Genomic DNA, 18,772 nt, shown 5'->3' on the forward strand with positions numbered 1-18,772 from the left:
TGGTAAGAATGATTGTATATATTTTTCCCTTTATACAACAATAAGATACTTAATTTGTCATGATCATAGTCCTTGTTTGTGCTTGTAGGTCCACCATGGTGATGTTAAAGATCAAGGAATATGTGATTTACAAAATGGTTTGTCTAAAGTTGTGCAGTGTTACAATGGGTACATCGTAAATGGTTATCGTTTCCGTACAAAAGACTACGGTGTCAACAAGTCAATGATGAATAGTAGTGTGTGCGTCAAGGGTAGCAACTATGATGAAAATGAACATGACTACTACGGTGTTATAGAAGAAATAATGAAGTTGACTTACTTAGGCATAAATAATAGCTTAACTTTATTCAAGTGTAAATGGTTTGATCCCACAACAACTAGAGTCGACAAAGTCTCAAGCATTGTTGAGGTAAATGGTAAGTCAAGGTTTGGGACATATGAACCATTCATATTAGCCTCGCAAGCTCAACAAGTGTATTATACATCATATCTGACTACAAGGAAGTCAAATAGAAATGAATGGTGGACAGTTTGTAAGGTGAAGTCTAAACTATACCCCGAGTATGATCAGTTACAGGAAGACAAGATTATTGAAGATGATGAATACTATCAATCAGATGATATGTATGACTTCTCTTATGGTCACGATGTCGCACATGGTAAGCATGTCATATCTCCATTGGCTGATGACATATACATGGAAGAATGTGATCTAAATGATATACGAAGTGGATGGGCGCTAAATGAAGAAGAAGAAGATAATGACGGAGAGGAGGAGGAGGAGGAAGAAGACTATAAAAGTCAGACAAGTGATGATGAGTCATTCACGAGCTAGTGAAATACAACTTGTCGTATAATTTGATCTAAATGATTAGAATGTATTGAAATGTATTGTATTAATTTGAATATATTGAAATGTGTTGCAATGTTTGAATGTCTTGCATGAAGTTTTTTTTCAATTTGATATGAATGATCTGAATGATTAGAATGATTTGAATGTATTGAAATGTGTTGCAATGTTTGAATGTCTTGCATGAAGTTTTTTTCAATTTGATCTGAATGATCTAAATGATTAGAATGATTTGAATGTATTAAAATGTATTGTATTGATTTGAATATATTAAAATGTGTTACAATGTTTGAATGTATTGCATGAAGTTTTTTTCAATTTGATATGAATGATCTGAATGATTAGAATGATTTGAATATATTGAAATGTATTGCAATGTTTGAATGTCTTGCATGAAGGTTTTTTCAATTTGATCTGAATGATTAGAATGATTTAAATGTATTGAAATGTATTGTATTGATTTGAATATATTAAAATGTGTTGCAATGTTTGAATGTCTTGCATGAAGTTTTTTTTTAATTTGATATGAATGATTAGAATGATTTGAATATATTGAAATGCATTGCAATATTTGAATGTCTTGTATGAAGGTTTTTTCAATTTGATCTGAATGTATTAAAATGTATTGTATTGATTTGAATATATTGAAATGTGTTGCAATGTTTGAATGTCTTGCATGAAGTTTTTTTCAATTTGATATGAATGATCTGAATGATTAGAATGATTTGAAATGTATTGTATTGATTTAAATATATTGAAATGCGTTGCAATGTTTGAATGTCTTGCATGAAGTTTTTTTCAATTTGATATGAATGATCCAAATGATTAAAATAATTTGAATGTATTGAAATGTATTGTATTGATTTGAATATATTGAAATGTGTTGCAATGTTTGAATGTCTTGCATGAAGTTTTTTTCAAATTGATCTGAATGATTTGAATGTATTAAAATGTATTGTATTGATTTGAATATATTGAAATGCGTTGCAATGTTTGAATGTCTTGCATGAAGGTTTTTTCAATTTGATCTGAATGATTAGAATGATTTGAATATATTGAAATGTAATGCAATGTTTAAATGTATTGTCAGTACATTTTAATTTGTTAGAATATGGTTCATGGAGAACACAGTCGTCGAGCACCCAGTGGTAGCCAGTATGAGCCTTCATCTTCACAGGCTCCTTCGATAGGTATATCATTTAAATAATTGTATATTTGATTAGTTGAAATTTACATTATATGAATTTCTGACTCATTGTTCTGTAGGTGTTGTTTCGCCTACACATGACCCACATACGCCGGATGCAAGGTCTTCTCCGTGTGACCCACGACAAGTAATTCAAATAGTGTATATCGATGGTCGACCGTAAGTATTCCATTGTCACTTATTCAATATTTAACTTATAAAAATTGTATGTTGACGGTCGATTGTTAATGTGTATCTTTTCATGTGCAGTGCGAGGTTTGAGCAACAAGAAGTAATACAAAGTATTACAAAGTCATTACTGTATCATCTTTCAGGACCGATAGCGCAATGGAAAGAGTACCCGAAAGAGGTGTTGGACAACTTAATTTCCTTATTCATGGTATGCAATCATTTATCAAAACAAGCAGTGTTTTATTGAAATATGTGCTAATGTTCTGAAAGTATTTATAGGCATCCCATCGCTTCGCGAGTGCAAACAAGGAGAAGGACGCGAGGGTAGTGTGGCAGAAGGTGGTTGCCAATTGATTTGCCGACATGCTGAATAATATGAAGACTGCGGCAAAAAAAACAGTTGGTGTGATAGATGATCCACTGCAGTGGAAGGGCCATAGGTCAGCTACTATCAGGAGAGATTATTGGGAGGGCATGTGCGACAAGTGGGCGAGCAATAATTTTCGAAACCGCTCAACAAAGGCTGCACAAAACCGAGTAGCAATGCCCGATGCACATCTACACACAGGTGGATCTAGGACTTTTGGGAGCCACCCGAAGAAAATGGTAAGTCATCAATATATATATATATATATATATATATATATATATATATATATATATATATATTGTCAAATTTGTGAGTATTTCTGCATACTTATTAATCAATTTTTTATATCATGTCACATTGTAGGAAGCAGAAAAAGGAAGCATTGTGCCTTACAAGGATGTGTTTGTTGAAACACATAAACGTAATAGCACAGGAGATTTTGTATCAGAGAAGCGAGAGCGACAATGGTATGTATTTATTGTATTAATAAATATTGTAATATACAAGTTACTTTGAATTATGTTATCATAAACATTGTAATTCTTAATTATTAATTTATATTCTAATTATTACTTTGTAGGAGTCATACAAGCAGCAAATGATACAACGATATGACAATGACTCCACTCAGCATCGGTCTTTTGATCCTGCAACATAGGTGACTGCTACAGGTGAACCTAAAAAGGGTCGTGTGTTCGGGTTTGGGAGTAACATGAACACCACACCAGTCGTAGCCTCCTGCAGCCCAGGCTCATAGAGTTCTTCTGCCAGCATCAACTCTCAATGTCCTATTGACCCTGCTATGTCTTGGGATGGTGTTTATTAGCATCTTGAGGATAAAATGCAACACTTTTTAAATAAACTTATTCCCAACCTTGTCCGTAATGAGTTGTGCAACTTTTTTCAGGACAGTAGAACTTCACCTGCATTCAACATGAGCTCAGGTACCCGTCAGGTATGCATGATTGAATTGCTATAAATTTTTTCTTATAATTTTGTTAATGTCCTTCAGTTTATTACTAGTGTATTTGTCATTCATCCATTTACTTTGTTGCATTAGATTAGATGAATTGCATATAATTTGTTTCATTATGTTTTGTTTATAAACACTAACATTTTGGTTCTCTTTTATAGGATGATGGAGATGATCAACGTAGATGAACTGATGGAGGTATGGAGGAAGGGGCAGATCGAGAAAATGAAGAGGATATACTAAATTAGATTTTTTTGTTTAATTTGTTTGACAAACTTGTAACTAATTATAACTTCGCAAGGACTATACTTGGCAGTTAAAGTTTGCTTAACTTAGCATTTCTGTTTAATTTGTATGCATTTTTTATTTGTACTATTTTTTTATAAGCAGGATATATGAATTATACGATTTTTTTTCTCGATTTTAAAAATATTTTTAAAAAAATTAATTTTTTTATTACAAATTAGCGATGGAGTAGCAACGAATATTATCCATCGCTACTCCGTCGCCAATTTGAGGTAGTCGTTGGTTTGCGATGGAATTTATAGTTGTCGCTAATGTCCGTCGCCAATTAGCGATGGACATTAGCGACGGATATTCATCCATCGATGAATGGTAGCGACGAAAATAGCGACAGATTAAATTTTGTCGCTTAATCAAATCGGTTATCGTTTAACGATGAATTCGCGACGTACATGATCCATCGCTAAGCTGTCGCAACATAGCGACAGATTGACGACAGATAAATTCTGTCACAATTTAGCAAATAGGGTTATGCGACAAATGATATTCGTCGCTAGTTTATTCCAAAATCCATCATAAACATGTACAATGACGGATTAGCGACAGATAGCAGCCGTCGCTATTACGCATTTTTCTTTTAGTGTAAGCCCATTCTAATATATAATAAATATTTCAGCCCTAAGATGGGGCTTCTGAACAACTTTTTGCCAATAGATGCCTGGCCTTGCAAATTTCATCCTTATTTACACCTCAAAATACACAACATACCAATTATTATTAAGTTAAATGGTGTGCAAGGTCCCAGATTGGGTCTTCTTGGGAGCTCATGAGTTAGGGTAGGAACTGAGGATTTGAGTTGGTGTTTGGTGAAACTCCTTGAAAGTGGTTGTTTGGGAGAAAGTTGTTGGGGGAGGTACTTTAGGAATTGAGGTGGTGCCCAAGAGACTCAGGCATTTAATCATTTGCATTTTCATCCAAAAGTAGAATTGGCAACTACCACCTCCATGAAGTAGTATTTGCCAGTTCTAAGAGGCGAGGGTTTTCGAGAGAGTATTGTGTGTTCTCTCCCCGACATGCACTGTAGCTACAGTGCGTGTTCAGGGGGTGCACATATAACCTGCCCCTAGGGTTTTCATACCACACACACAAAAAAAAGAATCTCTTTGTGATGCTCAACTAATAAATCAATAAGAGTGTCATCAGATTGGGTTTGGTTCGAATATTCAAATGACTGACTTACAGGGGCGTAGCTAGGATTCATGTGAGGGGGGGGGGGGGCAAACAGGGATGTAGCAAAAAAAAAAAATTGGTGTGATAGTCGGGCCCCCGTAAATTTTTTTTTGAGATAAAATAAAAAATGGCTACAATTATTAATAAAAATCTATTCCATATGGACAAATCAAACTATTTGCTGCGGTCAGGGCTGGGCTAGGACCGGGCTGGGTTAGGACTGGGCTACAAAAATGGATAAAAATCTATTTCATATGGATTCAGGGCTGGGCTAGGACTGGGCTTTTAAATTTTTTTCTTTTTAACTGGGTCGGGAGGCAGGACTGGGCCGCCTATGACTGACTACCATTTAGCTAGATTCATTAAAGCATTCTAAAGCTGATTAACTAAATGAATCCGATTTGGATTTAATATTTTGCATTTGAGTTTGAATTGAAATCCAATTAATATCTGAAACCGAATATACATAAAAGTGTTTCCGATTAAGTTAAATACCATTTTCATTAGCGTCCGGATCAGACTTGGTGCCAAACTCAGTACTGTTAACATCCAAACCGGATCTGATCCATGCTTCACGCTTCCCCTGTTTGGTATCTTCCTAGCATCATTCATTTTTGCTTTGATGATGAAGCATCCATTCAAAATATTGGTTGGCCTCTGCAACAACACAGCTAAAATGAGTTGGGCTTTTCCCAAATCTTGGTCTCTGTCAAGGTGACACGACCATTGAGACACCACTAATAAGTATCGATAATATTTTATTATTTTAATCGTTTTCGTAATATTTCAATAATACATATATTTTTATAAATTAAATATCAAAAATAATTTTTAACCAATAAAATAATAAAAAAAATTCAGGTCCTTACAAAGCCTACCAGAGGCACCCATACACTCGGTGGGAGTCGAACATGAGACCCAGGAGTCAGCACTTTCTCCCAGGCCCGCTGCCACTGACTACTTAATCGGACCTGTTTCTTTGTTACCAATTTTGGATCTTACTGGATCTTTCATGAGACGGGTCTGGTAATACTCGATCCGTAGACCCCCCCCTCTCTCTCTCTCGTGTACATAAACATTTTTCTGATTTGGCTTAATAATACTCAAGGGGACTCTTGCTCGGGTCCAGATCTAAGTCCATGCCCCACTTAATGGATCTGAACATCATCAACCCGAACCATTAGTGTAAAAGCATTTAAGGCACCCCCACCCCCATGATCTCTGCTCACCTGTTCAAGGTTGGTAGACTCTCCCTCTCTCCCTGATATCAAATCCAAGTATTATATTCATATTTCTGTTAAATATTAAATGTAAATATAAAATCTTATTATTAATATTTTATTAATGTTATTATTATTATTATCATTATTAAGGCTCCTCCTGTCACCTCTTCTCACTTGTTCAATCAAAGCAGACTCTCTCTCTCTCTCTCTCTCCCCCTAAGTTCTTAGTTCCCATTATTATATTTCCTCACTTAAATTTAAATATTTGAAGATAAATACGGAATTATTACTAATAATTATTGTTATTATTAAATTAAAATATTCGCGAGTAAGAAGCGTATGCGTGGTGTGTGATATAGTTCAAACCGAGTTTTTTCAAACCCCAATCCCTCCCTCTCTCTGAATTTCCCTCTTCTTCTCGTTCTTGTTGACCTCATGTTTTCGTCGTCTTCTTCTTCCTTTTCCACTATCTGAATTCCTGATTTTGGGTGTGGAAAATTTGGTGTTTCTCGACTTTCCTCTTGTTAGAAATCTAGGGTTTTCTGGGGCTCAATTCTTGTTCTTCTGAGCAGAATCTAGGGTTTCGTGGTCCAGTTCGAGTTCTTGTGGGTGGGAAGTCTAGGGTTTATGGAGCTCGATCGTGGTTCTTCATGATGTAGAATTTTAGGGCTTGTGGGATTCGATTTCCAAGTTTTCCGTAGTAGAATTCCAGGGTTTATGTGGTTCGGTTCAAGTTCTTTGTGGTAGGAATTTAGATGTTTAATTTTAATAGTATAAAACTGTGGTTTGCAGAGTTGATTCTGAGTTTGTCATAGTTAAAATCTAGGGTTTTCTGTTCCATTGCTTGTTCTACGCAGTATAAGATCTAAGGTTTACGGAATTGGATTCAATCTTTCCAAGCTTGTCGTATAAGTTTAGTTTTAGTACTTAGTATCAAAGTGTAAATTTTGTTTCTTTGATTGTCTTCCATCTGTGAAGTATTTGGCCAATTCATGGCATCTCATGGTAATTTGAACTCGGAATCGCCGATGACCGAACAGTTAATTACGGAATTCTTCTCGAAGAGCCTGCATATTATACTAGAATCTAGGGCTCTCTTCGCCTCGTCGAGGAATTTCAGCGGCGAGCAGGTGGTTTCGTCGCCCTCTTCGTCCTCCACATCGTCACCTGGCGTTAGGCCGAGGGATAGATGGTTCAGTTTGGTGCTAAAGGATTGGTTCCCTGCGATAGAAAGCTTCGATCTTTGGCGGCAGAACGGCCGGGAATTGTTGGTCATAGATATAGTCCTTGTGCAGCGGTCTGCATGCGATTCACCTGTGGAGAAGGCAGGCCTTTCGAGGAATCCGTCTTTGAAGGGGCGGTTCTTCAATTGTTGGAACGCCGGCGAGGAGGATTCGTTCGCGAAGGAGATGGTTGCCGAACGTTGGGTGGTTCAGTATGAGCACAGGAAGGCGGGTGGTAGAGAATTGCATCCTGGTAGGACCAGGCATGAAGAGGGCAAGAAGGGTGGTGGGCCGCGGCTTGGTAAAGGTCGGGGGCATATGGCCGTCCCGGAGTCGCAGAATTGTTACTTGCCTTCGAATGAATCGCTGTCTTCGGCTTACAAGAGGATGGGGAAGAGATTGAACATACTGCTGCGGTCCTTATATCTGACTGTTAGGCTCTTGCCTGCTTATCGATTCTTCAAAGTTCTCAATTCATCTAGTCGCATTTACCCATTTAGCCTTAGCTATAAGGTCTTACCATTTGCAGAGCCTTTCTCTCGAGAGGAGGAAGCTGAGATGCAGCTGTTCAGTTTTGCGCCCATTGAGACTCCTTGTGGTAGGCTTTCCCTGTCTGTGTGGTACCATCCGAGCCTAACCGATATAAAATTCGAACCTTCGATTCCTTCATCCCCACAATTGATAATGGACTATGTTGGAAGTCCAAATGCTGATCCTTTGAAAAGGTTTGCTTCTGTATCATTCAATCCATCTGGGAAGAAGGGAACTAGTGCAGTTGGTCAACAATTAAATTCGCCTAATTCAAGAGTTCCATTTGCTAGGAGGCATAGCTGGAGTAACGACCTCAGTAGAGCCACTCCTCTGCCCTACTCGAACTCGCCTCCTTCCCACGCCAGCAATTTATCTGCTTCACCTTCTCCAACCTACTCAGACTCTCGTGCATTGCCTTCTAATCCTTCATCTCATCAGCTCCCACGACATAGACAGCTACATGTGGATCATTCCCCATCTGGAAGCTCACCAGTGCATACATTGGACATGCCCAAAATGACTGGTTTTGATGAGTACTGGCCTTCTCCTTTCTCACTTTCTCCTTCACCTTCCCCACCAATACATCAGTATCTTTCAAGGGCTCTTCTACGATGTGAAAGTGCTCCACTCAGCATCTCGTCAGCTATATTTGGTAGGAGCCCGGGTTTACCAACACCGCACTCTCATGACCGAAACTGTAACTTGCCCCGATCCCCATCTCTTAAAAGAACAACTGTTGGCCCATCTCAAGGTGAGAGCAAATTTTCTGTCAAGGCGGATGAATTGAGAACATTAGAGCCTAATGCCATTTTACCTGCCTTGCCCACTTGCTGTAGTCAGAAGGTATTGTGGACGCCAATTGGTCATGTTTGATTTATATCTATAATGCAGTTGCTTCAGTGGTTGCCCTTTTAGTTTTTTTGGTGTCTTCTGTCAATTCTTCATACTTCAGTGAGGCTAATTTTTTGGGTGTCACTTCCCCTTTTTCTTTTGTTTCTGTTTTAGGCATTGTTGTCTGGTAAGGAAGATTGTGGAGGTTTATGTGGAGCAAGGGTGTCTGCTAGTAGTTCACCACGGGTTTCAGTGTCCAGGAGCTCCAGCAGATTATCACTCCAAGAACAATCTGATGACTATGAGTTTTCTTGCCCGTTTGCTATTGATGACGATTTGTCATATGCACATAACAGGTGCTCTTACTGTTCAACAATATTTCTTTCCTTAATTAGTATGGCATTCATGTGAGAGATGTTTTTGATATTTATATCGCTAGTTTATTTTACCTGTGTGTTGTTCAAATGTCTATGAGAATGCATCGAGAAGGTATTAGAACAAACTAGCAGCTTTCTTTTTTCTGACAAGAAGTTTCAGACAAATGGATGCAATAGTTAAGTTTATCTTGTGGCGCACCTTTATTTTTGTTCCTATGGATCTCTTACGCATGTTGTATATCATTTATTGTGTATCTCTCGAATTGATAATTTATTTTTATTTTTCCCAGTAACTTATTTAGGCATTTCTTTCCACCAACTCATGATTGCAGTTTGAAAATATTTTGAGGCTTGAATGTTAGGTTTTAGTGCCAAAAGCTACCTCAGCTCCCACCAGACTTGAGGCATTTTAGTCATCAAAAAGGGATGGTAACATTCTTGAAAGTCTCATCTAATTTTTCTTTATATATCCCTTTGGTAGCTTATGCAACCTTCATCTACTCTGCCTTAACTGAACTGCATCAGGAAAGATGCAGTTCCCACCATCTCCTGGAAACGGAAGAAGCTAAAGAATGGAATAACATGTAGGAAATTCCTTGACTTTGTACTGTTTGGAGTTCACTTATCTTAAATGTCTAAACCTTCTGTCCTGAATCCTTTTGTCCTGTCCTTTAGATCGATTCATGGCCTCTTCAAGCTATTTCTTCTTCATGCCTTGCCTCCAAGAATCTTGTCCTTTATCCTGTGTTTACCTCTGTCAAATCCTATCCTCATGCTTGTCTAACTCTAAACCCTTTGCTACCTTTCCAATAAAAGTTTCTCTTCTTCCTGACATTACCCCTAATGTTTGCCATTGTGACAGCTACTCTACAATAGTAACATTCATAAAGTTGAAAAGTTAAAAGTCATGAACATATTCTTGTGACTTCTAGATAGAAGCGAAGAAAATAAAGTCAGTTTTCTCTGTTCATCTATGATTTTGTATATACTTCCTTGAAAAGGATTGCCCCACTATCTTGCCTTGATTCGGTCTTGTGAGTAAGCATGTCACCTTGCAAATTGCTCTGTGTATTTTCCCTTCAAGCGTGTGTATCATATATTCATATCCCTCCTTTTTCCGTTCCTATTGTTTCTTTTTTTTGTGTGTATGTTGTTAGACTGTTCATCTTTGGAAGTTTTCTATTGTCAGATTATTCTGTTGAAACATATTCATGATCTCATGGTCCACCTCAGTTGGCTGACCTCACTGGAGTTTATGTTCTGTACAGATAGCTATGAGATCTACAGCAGCATAATTTCTTTCCCTAGGAACATAATGGCGAAAAGCAAGGGCCATGCATGACGTTCTATGTTACGTCTGTAATACTGCATGAGAGTTTTTTCTTGAAAGACAATATTGCATGAGTTATTAACCGACATTCTAGGTGACTATAGTGCTCATTGTGCTAATTATTTTCTGTAGATTTCTAGTGGACACCATTGCATGAAAATGGAATGTTAGAGTTGGAAAAGGTGATTTTTGTATTCGAGTAAGTTGGTGGCCAACTTTCAGCAATAAGTTAACTTGTGCCAGAGCTTGAAAAGGTGCAATGGGAACCTTGCTGATATAGCTTCTGGTTGGCACATGGTCATTGCTTCTGTCGCATTGAGGTCTCAATCTACACCCAGTTCTTTAATGTGATGCTCCGTTCATAGCATGGATTTCAGCATTCAAAATAAAAGGAATTGGTATAGACATGGTAGAGTAGACAGTTTGTAGAGCAAGAGGCAGGGTTAGCAACAGCTACAGTGGCTTTGCGAAAAAGTAAAAAAAACTTGTGTAGCTAGTAATGGGTGAATAGTTGGCACAGGCACATCAATATAAAAATCTTTTGCAGTGCAAAGTCAACATGTGGCTATCACAAAATGCATTTGACATTCCTTTCTTTGAATTCAACACAACACTCTCAATGAATGTTGGATTATTGTTTTGGGAGCATGCTCCAAACAAAAAACATATTTGCAGAAAGTGAAACCATCCACATGGTAGTTGGAAGAGTTAGCACCAATGGCATATAGGAATTGCATGTCCTTTTACTTCCAAGTTAGTGTCTTTTGACTGGTTCTGCTGCTCCTGTAATAGACTTTTTTCCTCCTGACCTTGCTCCCTTGGGCATGTATGAAAAAATATTCTGACAGGGAAATTGGTGCCCTTGTGGCCATATCCCAGGGGAAAAGTTGATTTTCCTAAGAATTTGATGCATCAAATATAAATGAAGCATACTACTCTATTATTACAACTTTACTCTATAATCCTGCAATAATGGACTTGCTTCACTCTGTTTAAATTTCAAAAAGGTTTGTTATTTGTTAAGATATTTCTAGTTGTCACACTCGTGCCTGTCATGAATTGTCTTATACATCAAATGTAAGAAGAGGGCTTTTGTCTGTTCAAACTTGTTCATTATGATGTATCAGTTCTTCTTTCAAAGGTTCCACGTCACAATTGTTTCAATATTTTCATTGGTTGATGACTTTAGTAGATATAGTTAGGTTCTTTTCATAAAGTAGAAACCCAAGGTAGTTACACTTTCTTTAATTTTATTCTCAATGCAAGTTAAATTTTAGCTAAGATTCTTGATTGCCAAACCGAAGGTAGGGGTTGAATTTTCTTCTAATAAACCTCATTGAGTTCCTCTCTTATCATTGGATAATTTATAAATCTTGCCCTTGAAATGAAATGGAGTAACCAAGAGAGCACACACAAATTTTTGTAATGGTGTCATGACAGACCTCTCCTGAGTTGATCTTTGATTTTTTCCACAAAAATATTACATGATAAACGACCTTTCATCTGTTCTTCGTTGGAAGTCTTTGAACTTTTTTTGGTTCACACAATAGCTGGAAAAGCTAAAACCAAATAACAAGAATCTGAGGACAGTGTTTGCTGTAAGGGCTGAAGTTCGTATGTCCTTTTTTTATGAAAGGCTTTTTAAGAATAAATCTGGAGGTTTTGATGATGCTTGTGTTTCTCTTATGAAAGATGAAGAGAGTGACCAACACTCTTAATTAGTGTGACAATGTCTGCAAGAGGATGCTTTGAGGTGTGACCAAATCATAGTTACCGGAAGCGCTACTATAAGGTGGGAATCGTGATTCCCAGGAAGTGAGAACCAGAAGCGGAGTGGAATCATGCTTACCATGCATGAGAATCACTATGCCCATACACAAGAATCATGATTCCCATGTGATGAGAATCCCGATTCCCATTGTTGAGTTTTTTTTTCATTGGAATTCTAATTCTCAAGTTGATGAATTCAATTCCTAAATTCTAGTTCCTAAAACTTATGAAATTTAGCATGTGCTAAAATAAAAACTTCAAGGGCATAAGAAAGTAACTTTTTTCTACTTATTATTTTTTCTTTTGTGTAAAACATTTCAAAAGGAAGGGTGTTTATGTCTTTTTGTTGAACTTAAGTAAACAATTTTGCATGTACTAAATTAAAACTTTAAGTGCATAAAATGTAACATTTTCTAATGGATAATGCCAAAATATGTCAAGAAGAGACTCGTTTGTCTATGATGAAAGAGGTTGATGAAGTTCATGCTATTTCAAGACCAAAAAACAATTTGAAGACATATAAGCCTCCTCATTTTTGAAGGCCTAACAATGGAGGGGAAAGAAAAATTGTTTGTCATTTTTGTAAATAGTAGGGACATATCAAACCCGATTGTCCTACGCTCAAAAGAAAGGTGACTTTTGTTGGAGAAAAGTCCTTTAAAGCAATTGAAGAACCAAAGAAGGACGGGGGCCTCAAGGAATCCATTATGCAATTAATGGAAGCTCTCCAACAATTTTTGAAGACAAACTCTTCTACCTCATCCACATTCGGTGCCACGATTTAATCTTCTCCCAGTATGTGATGCAGAGCATCCAGAGACAGAAGCGGATTTGGATCCAAATCTAAATATCCAGACCCATTCCGGACATCGCTACCCAAGGCGATCCACACGCTTGTAGGATGTCCCTGGTCCTTGTGGATCTCTCAGTTAGCAGATGTTCGTCGTGCTCCTTTTATTGTCTCGATTCCATTGAGGAATCGTATTTTGGACTTTGTTTTAGCAATAGTTATTTTATGTATTTTATTTTTTATTTTTTAGGAGCCGGATTCTATGGATCCGGATATTTCTGGTACCCTGTAGGATCTTTTTGTGGTACTAGAGGGTGTATGGGGTTCAAGGGTAGTTTTTATTTTTTCGCAGATTCTCTTCTCTCTTGGTGTTGGTGCAGGATCCAATTCGCAACCTATTTGGATCCGGATCTTGATCCGTCTTCATGAGGGGGGTCTGATGCAGTGCTCTTCGAAGAGTAAAGAAATCGGATGCCCACCGAGAATCGGTGTGGCTGAAGCTCTTCTTTTATTTCAATAAGTTTTCAATAATCAGGGGAAAACAACAAACAATAGGGAATTAAATGAAACAGGAAATAAATGACAGGAAAAGAATAAGCCAAAAAAACAATAAAGAACAAATACTGATTCTTCAATCTTCTCTGTCCCTCGAAACCCTAGGAGAGGGTCTTTTAAAGACTATTGATGGACCCGGGTCGCGGGTCCAGCCTTGGACCCGAATCGCGACCTGGGTCAGCTTCAATCGGTTGCTGGCTCTGTGATGTTCGAACCGCACCACGCCTGGAGTAGGTGCGTAGGGGTACGTCCCTGCGTCGCGGCTCCGTACCTGCCATGGGGTCGGACACGCGGGTTCGGTCTTCTGCCCTTTGTGGTGGATCGGGTGCCACGATGGGCCCAATCGGGTCCTGCCCTGCATCATTCTCCCCTGGTTGGGAAGAAGTCGGCTCTGACGACTTGTTGTTTCCACAGTAAGCATATAGATCAGTCACGTTGAAAATAGGGGAAATATGCCAATCGTCGGGCAGCTCAAGGAGGTAGGCATTCAAACCCAACCGTCGAAGGATCTTAAAAGGACCATACTTCTTAGGACTCAATTTGCTATAGGTGCCTACTGGAAAACGCTCGGGGTGCAAGTAAACCCAGACGAGTTGGCCGACTTGAAATTGGACATCACGACGACTCTGATTTACGAAAGCTTTGTAGGCCTCGTAACTTTCAACAAGTTTGGCGCGGACCTGTCGGTGGATGTCACACATATATTCGACGACATCAAATGCGTCTGGAGCTGGAGCTGGAGCTGGGAAATCGGGCACAGGGGCGAGGTCAACGACATGGGTGGGTGACCGACCATACACTACTTGGGACGGAGATTTACCTGTAGAACGGTTAATGGAATTGTTATATGCGAACTCGGCTTGAGGCAATACGAGGTCCCAAGTTTTGACATTCTCCCCCACTAGACTCCGTAACAGGTTTCCTAAGGTGTGATTGACAACTTCGGTTTGGCCATCTGTTTGGGGGTGATATGTACTACTGAACTGAAGCTTGGTTTTCAATAAAGCCCATAACGATTTTCAAAAGTGGCTCATAAAACGCGTGTCACGATCAGAGGTAATGGTGCGGGGTAAGCCATGGAAACGGGCAACGTCCTTGAAGTAATAGGAAGCTACTAATGAGGCATCAGTGGTTCGCTTACGCGGGATGAAAATAGCCATTTTGGAGAACCGGTCAACAACGACTAGAATTGAATCAAAACGATGTGGAGTTTTGGGAAGACCTACGATAAAGTCCATGGATACGTGCTCCCACGGTCACTCAGGGATGGGTAACGGAGTATACAGACCACTATTCTGACGATGACCCTTAGACACTTGACACACATGACACCCTTGAATGAACTTGAATACGTCTTTGCGCATTTTGGGCCAAAAGTATCGTTCATCTAATAAAGCAAACGTCTTATCATGTCCAAAATGTCCAGCTAACCCTCCCTCATGTAACTCGGAGATCAACTGAAGCCTAAGGGAAAAATCAGGCACACATAACTTGTTCCCACGAAAGAGGTAACCATTATGAATACTAAAACGGTGGTTGACAGGGTGATCTGAAGAGATGCACCCTTCCCAGACTTGTTGGAAGTCAGGATCCGTCGGGTATAACTCCTTTCACTGCTCGAACCCAATAACCCGCACTGACATAGTCATCAGAAGGTTGTTTTTCCTACTAAGGGCGTCAACCACCTTGTTCAGAGTACCCGATTAATGACGAATCATGAAAGTATACTCTTGCAAGAAGCTGACCCACTTGGCATGACGAACACTTAGCTTCTTCTGACTATTCAAGTACTTCAATGCCTCATGATCCGTGTATAAGACAAACTCCTTATAAATGAGATAATGCCTCCAATAACGAAGGGCTTGCACAACGGCATAGAACTCAACATCATAAGTGGAATACTGGCACCTGGCCTGAGTCAGCTTCTCACTAAAGAAAGCAACAGGTCGGCGATTCTGACTCAATACAGCAACAATTCCCACTTTAGAGGCATCACACTCAACCTCAAAGACTGCACTGAAATCAGGGAGGGCTAAGATAGGGGCACTAGTTATTCTTTCTTTGATGACAGTAAAGGCTCTTCTCGCTGCGGGCGTCCAATGAAAGCTAGTACCCTTTAGACACTCCGTGATGGGGGCCATGAGGGTGCTAAAATTTCTCACAAAACGTCGGTAAAAAGTGGCCAACCCGTGGAAACTACGAACCTCTCCTATAGTCTTTGGGGTAGGCCAATCGACAATCGCACGGACTTTTGCGGAATCCGCCTTGACTCCATCAAATGACACAATAAAACCTAAGAACACGACATTGGACGTCATAAACTCACACTTTTTCGCATTGGCATACAATTTTTCTTTTCTCAAGATTTCTAAGACTTGACGCATATAACTCAAATGATTGGACAAAGACGAACTATAAATCAAAATATCATCAAAGTAGACAACAACAAACTTTCTGATACACGGACGCAAGACTTGGGTCATCATGTTCATGAAGGTACTTGGGGCATTAGATAACCCAAATGACATGACTAACCACTCATACAACCCATCACGTGTCTTGAATGCCGTTTTCCACTCATCCCCCTCCCGTATACGAATCTGGTGATACCCGCTTTTTAAATCTATTTTAGAGAAAATGGAGGCACCAGATAACATATCAAACATATCGTCCAATCGGGGAATGGGAAAACGGTATTTGACCGTGATGCGATTGATCGCGCGACTATCAACACACATGCGCATGGACCCATCTTTCTTAGGAGTGAGCAAGGTGGGTACTGCACAAGGGCTAACACTCTTGTGAATGAAACTCTTTTGCAGTAACTCCTGAACTTGTCTTAATAACTCGGTTTGCTCGGAGGGGTTCATGCGATATGCAGGGAGGTTGGGTAGACTCGACCCCGGCACAAAGTCAATGGCATGCTGGACTACCCTTGTCGCAGGTAATCCATCAGTAGGTCATCCGACATAATGTCGCGGAACTCCTCTATAAGAGGGGCAACGTCCGCAGGAATGGACACTGACGAACTCATCAAGGGCTTTGCCACCAGGGCATAACAATAGCCATCTTCCTGACAATGGTTCAAGAAAAGCCGGTACGAGAGGCCTGCTAGCCTGGGGACTCGCTCAGGCTTATCCACGGTGGGAAACCCAGTCTCCTTGATAGGAAGAAGGACTATCTTATGGCCATTAAAGATAAAAGAGTATGTGTTCTTGCAGCCATCATGAACTGTCTGGCGATCAAACTGCCAGGGACGTCCCCAAAGGATGTGACACGCGTGCATAGGGGCTACATCACACCACACCTCATCGTGGTAGTGTTCCCCCATGGAAAACCGGACTAGACATCGCTGAGTGATGGGGACCTCATTTTTTTTCTTGAACCAAGCCATCTTATAAGGTTGGGACAACTTCTCGGTGTCGAGTTTCAAGGTAGACACTACACTCTCAGACACCATGTTCTCGCATGCCCCAGTATTAATGATAACATCACATACGTGACCCTCACAGTTGCATCAGGTCCTAAAAATATTATTCCTCAACCATTTCGATGGGGCCGATTCTCGGGGTGTGGTCAACACATGACTGATGGACAACAAACTTTCGACATTACCGTCGAACTCTATAACTTCCCTCTCATCCTCGTCCTCAACTAATGACTTGCTCTCACTCTCACTCTCAGATGCTGTCTCTACAATACCTTCAACAAGATGGGTGTTCTTGCTCACAGTGGGACACTTAGACGCGACATGCCCTAACTCCTGACACCTAAAACAATGAAGGGTCGACTCATTAGGTTTGGCTTTGGACCGGGTATGGAAGGCTGGTCCTGACTGGTCAGGCTTGCTCGAGTCTGCTCTAGGCTTTGAGTCACTAGGGGAGCTTGCTCCCCTGGTTTGGAAACCCGACTTAGATTGATTGGTGGGTTTACTACGGGATGTCCTATATTCTTGCCTCCTTTTCAGCTTTTCCTCGACATTCATGGCGTAACTGCTGGCCTGATCTAATGTCTCAACTGTGACACAACTAAAATAATTAGAAATGGCAGGGCGGAGACCCGAAATGTACCTCGTGACCTGCTGGCGGTCGGTTTCCTCGATCTGCACACGTAGGGAAAGACGATGAAACTCTGCAGTGTACTCTGCCACGGTCCGGGGGCCTTGACGCAGGGTCAGGTACTCCTTGTAGGCTCTCTCGGCGTGATCTGAAGGCACGAATTTTGACTGCATCAATCTTTGCATCTCCTCCCATGACTGTACGCGCTCTAATCCCTGCCGCTCTCTCGATCGCTGCAGCTCCACCCACCATGTCTGGGCTAGGCCTCTCAGTCGAATAGACGTTAGAGAGACACAACAGTGTTCAGCGACAATGTGGTAGTCGAAGAACTGCACGACATAAGACCAGTCGAAGAACTGCTCCGCATCGAATCGCCTCGCAAACTTCGGAAGATCCAGCTTCACTCCGTAGGTGGAGGAGTGTTCTGGTGCTCTCTGCGGTCGAGGCTCCACCATTCCTGCAGGATACTCGTTCCAGAAAGCGTCGTCGTCCCATACTGCTTCATCGCCCGTGGTGCGGTACTGATCGCCTGGATGCTGGTGCTGACGAACTCCATTGATGGGTGGTTGGCGCTCAGGTCGCGCCGCTCCCTGTTGATTCTGCCTCGGTCTAGCTTGTCCGTGGACGAAAGCCATCTGCGGCCGACGTTGGGGCACTAGAATGACAGGAGGTCCAGGGTAAGGTGGGTGGGTCTGGTGGTTTTCAGGTTCTAGCTGGGTAGGAGCAGAGTAATACGGGTTTGGGTTATGATAGTGTGGTTGAGTCGGGTGAGGTATCGGGTTTTGAATCGGTAAGGGGCTAATGGGCTGGTTGGGGTTTGGGTATCGAGTTTGGTTGTGATAGGACTGAGATGATTCGCCCGATTGGATATGGGTCGGGCCTAATCCTAGACTATTCGTCGGACCCAGATTTGGATAGGTTGGATCGTGGATCGAGTTGTGGGGATAAGAGGCTCGGTTTGAACTCGACCCGTGATCCTTATGATGATGGGTCTGGTTTTGACCCGACTCAAATCCAAACTGGAGCTTCGTCCAGGTCCG

The 18,772-nt window shown here is 40.5% G+C and overlaps 1 protein-coding gene across 3 annotated transcripts in view; it reads left to right on the forward strand.

Moving 5' to 3' along the window:
- The first annotated feature begins 6,612 nt into the window (after positions 1-6,612).
- LOC149837963 (autophagy-related protein 13b-like) overlaps positions 6,613-18,772 on the forward strand; it is a 51,067-nt gene continuing 38,907 nt past the window's right edge. For 2 of the 3 annotated variants that reach the window (XM_090006294.1, XM_090006296.1), the window contains exons 1-2: positions 6,613-8,864; positions 9,027-9,208. In XM_090006294.1, coding sequence (XP_089862420.1) covers positions 7,260-8,864; positions 9,027-9,208 — 1,787 coding nt within the window. In that variant the 5' untranslated portion in view covers positions 6,613-7,259. Of the gene's footprint in view, positions 8,865-9,026; positions 9,209-10,691; positions 10,948-18,772 lie in introns of those variants that run through there. The other variant, XM_090006295.1, reaches the window with a different exon arrangement.

This window comes from Nuphar pumila, chromosome 5 (genome assembly GCF_984573655.1).
Source record: "Nuphar pumila chromosome 5, dmNupPumi1.hap1.1, whole genome shotgun sequence".
Taxonomy (NCBI): Eukaryota; Viridiplantae; Streptophyta; class Magnoliopsida; order Nymphaeales; family Nymphaeaceae; genus Nuphar; species Nuphar pumila.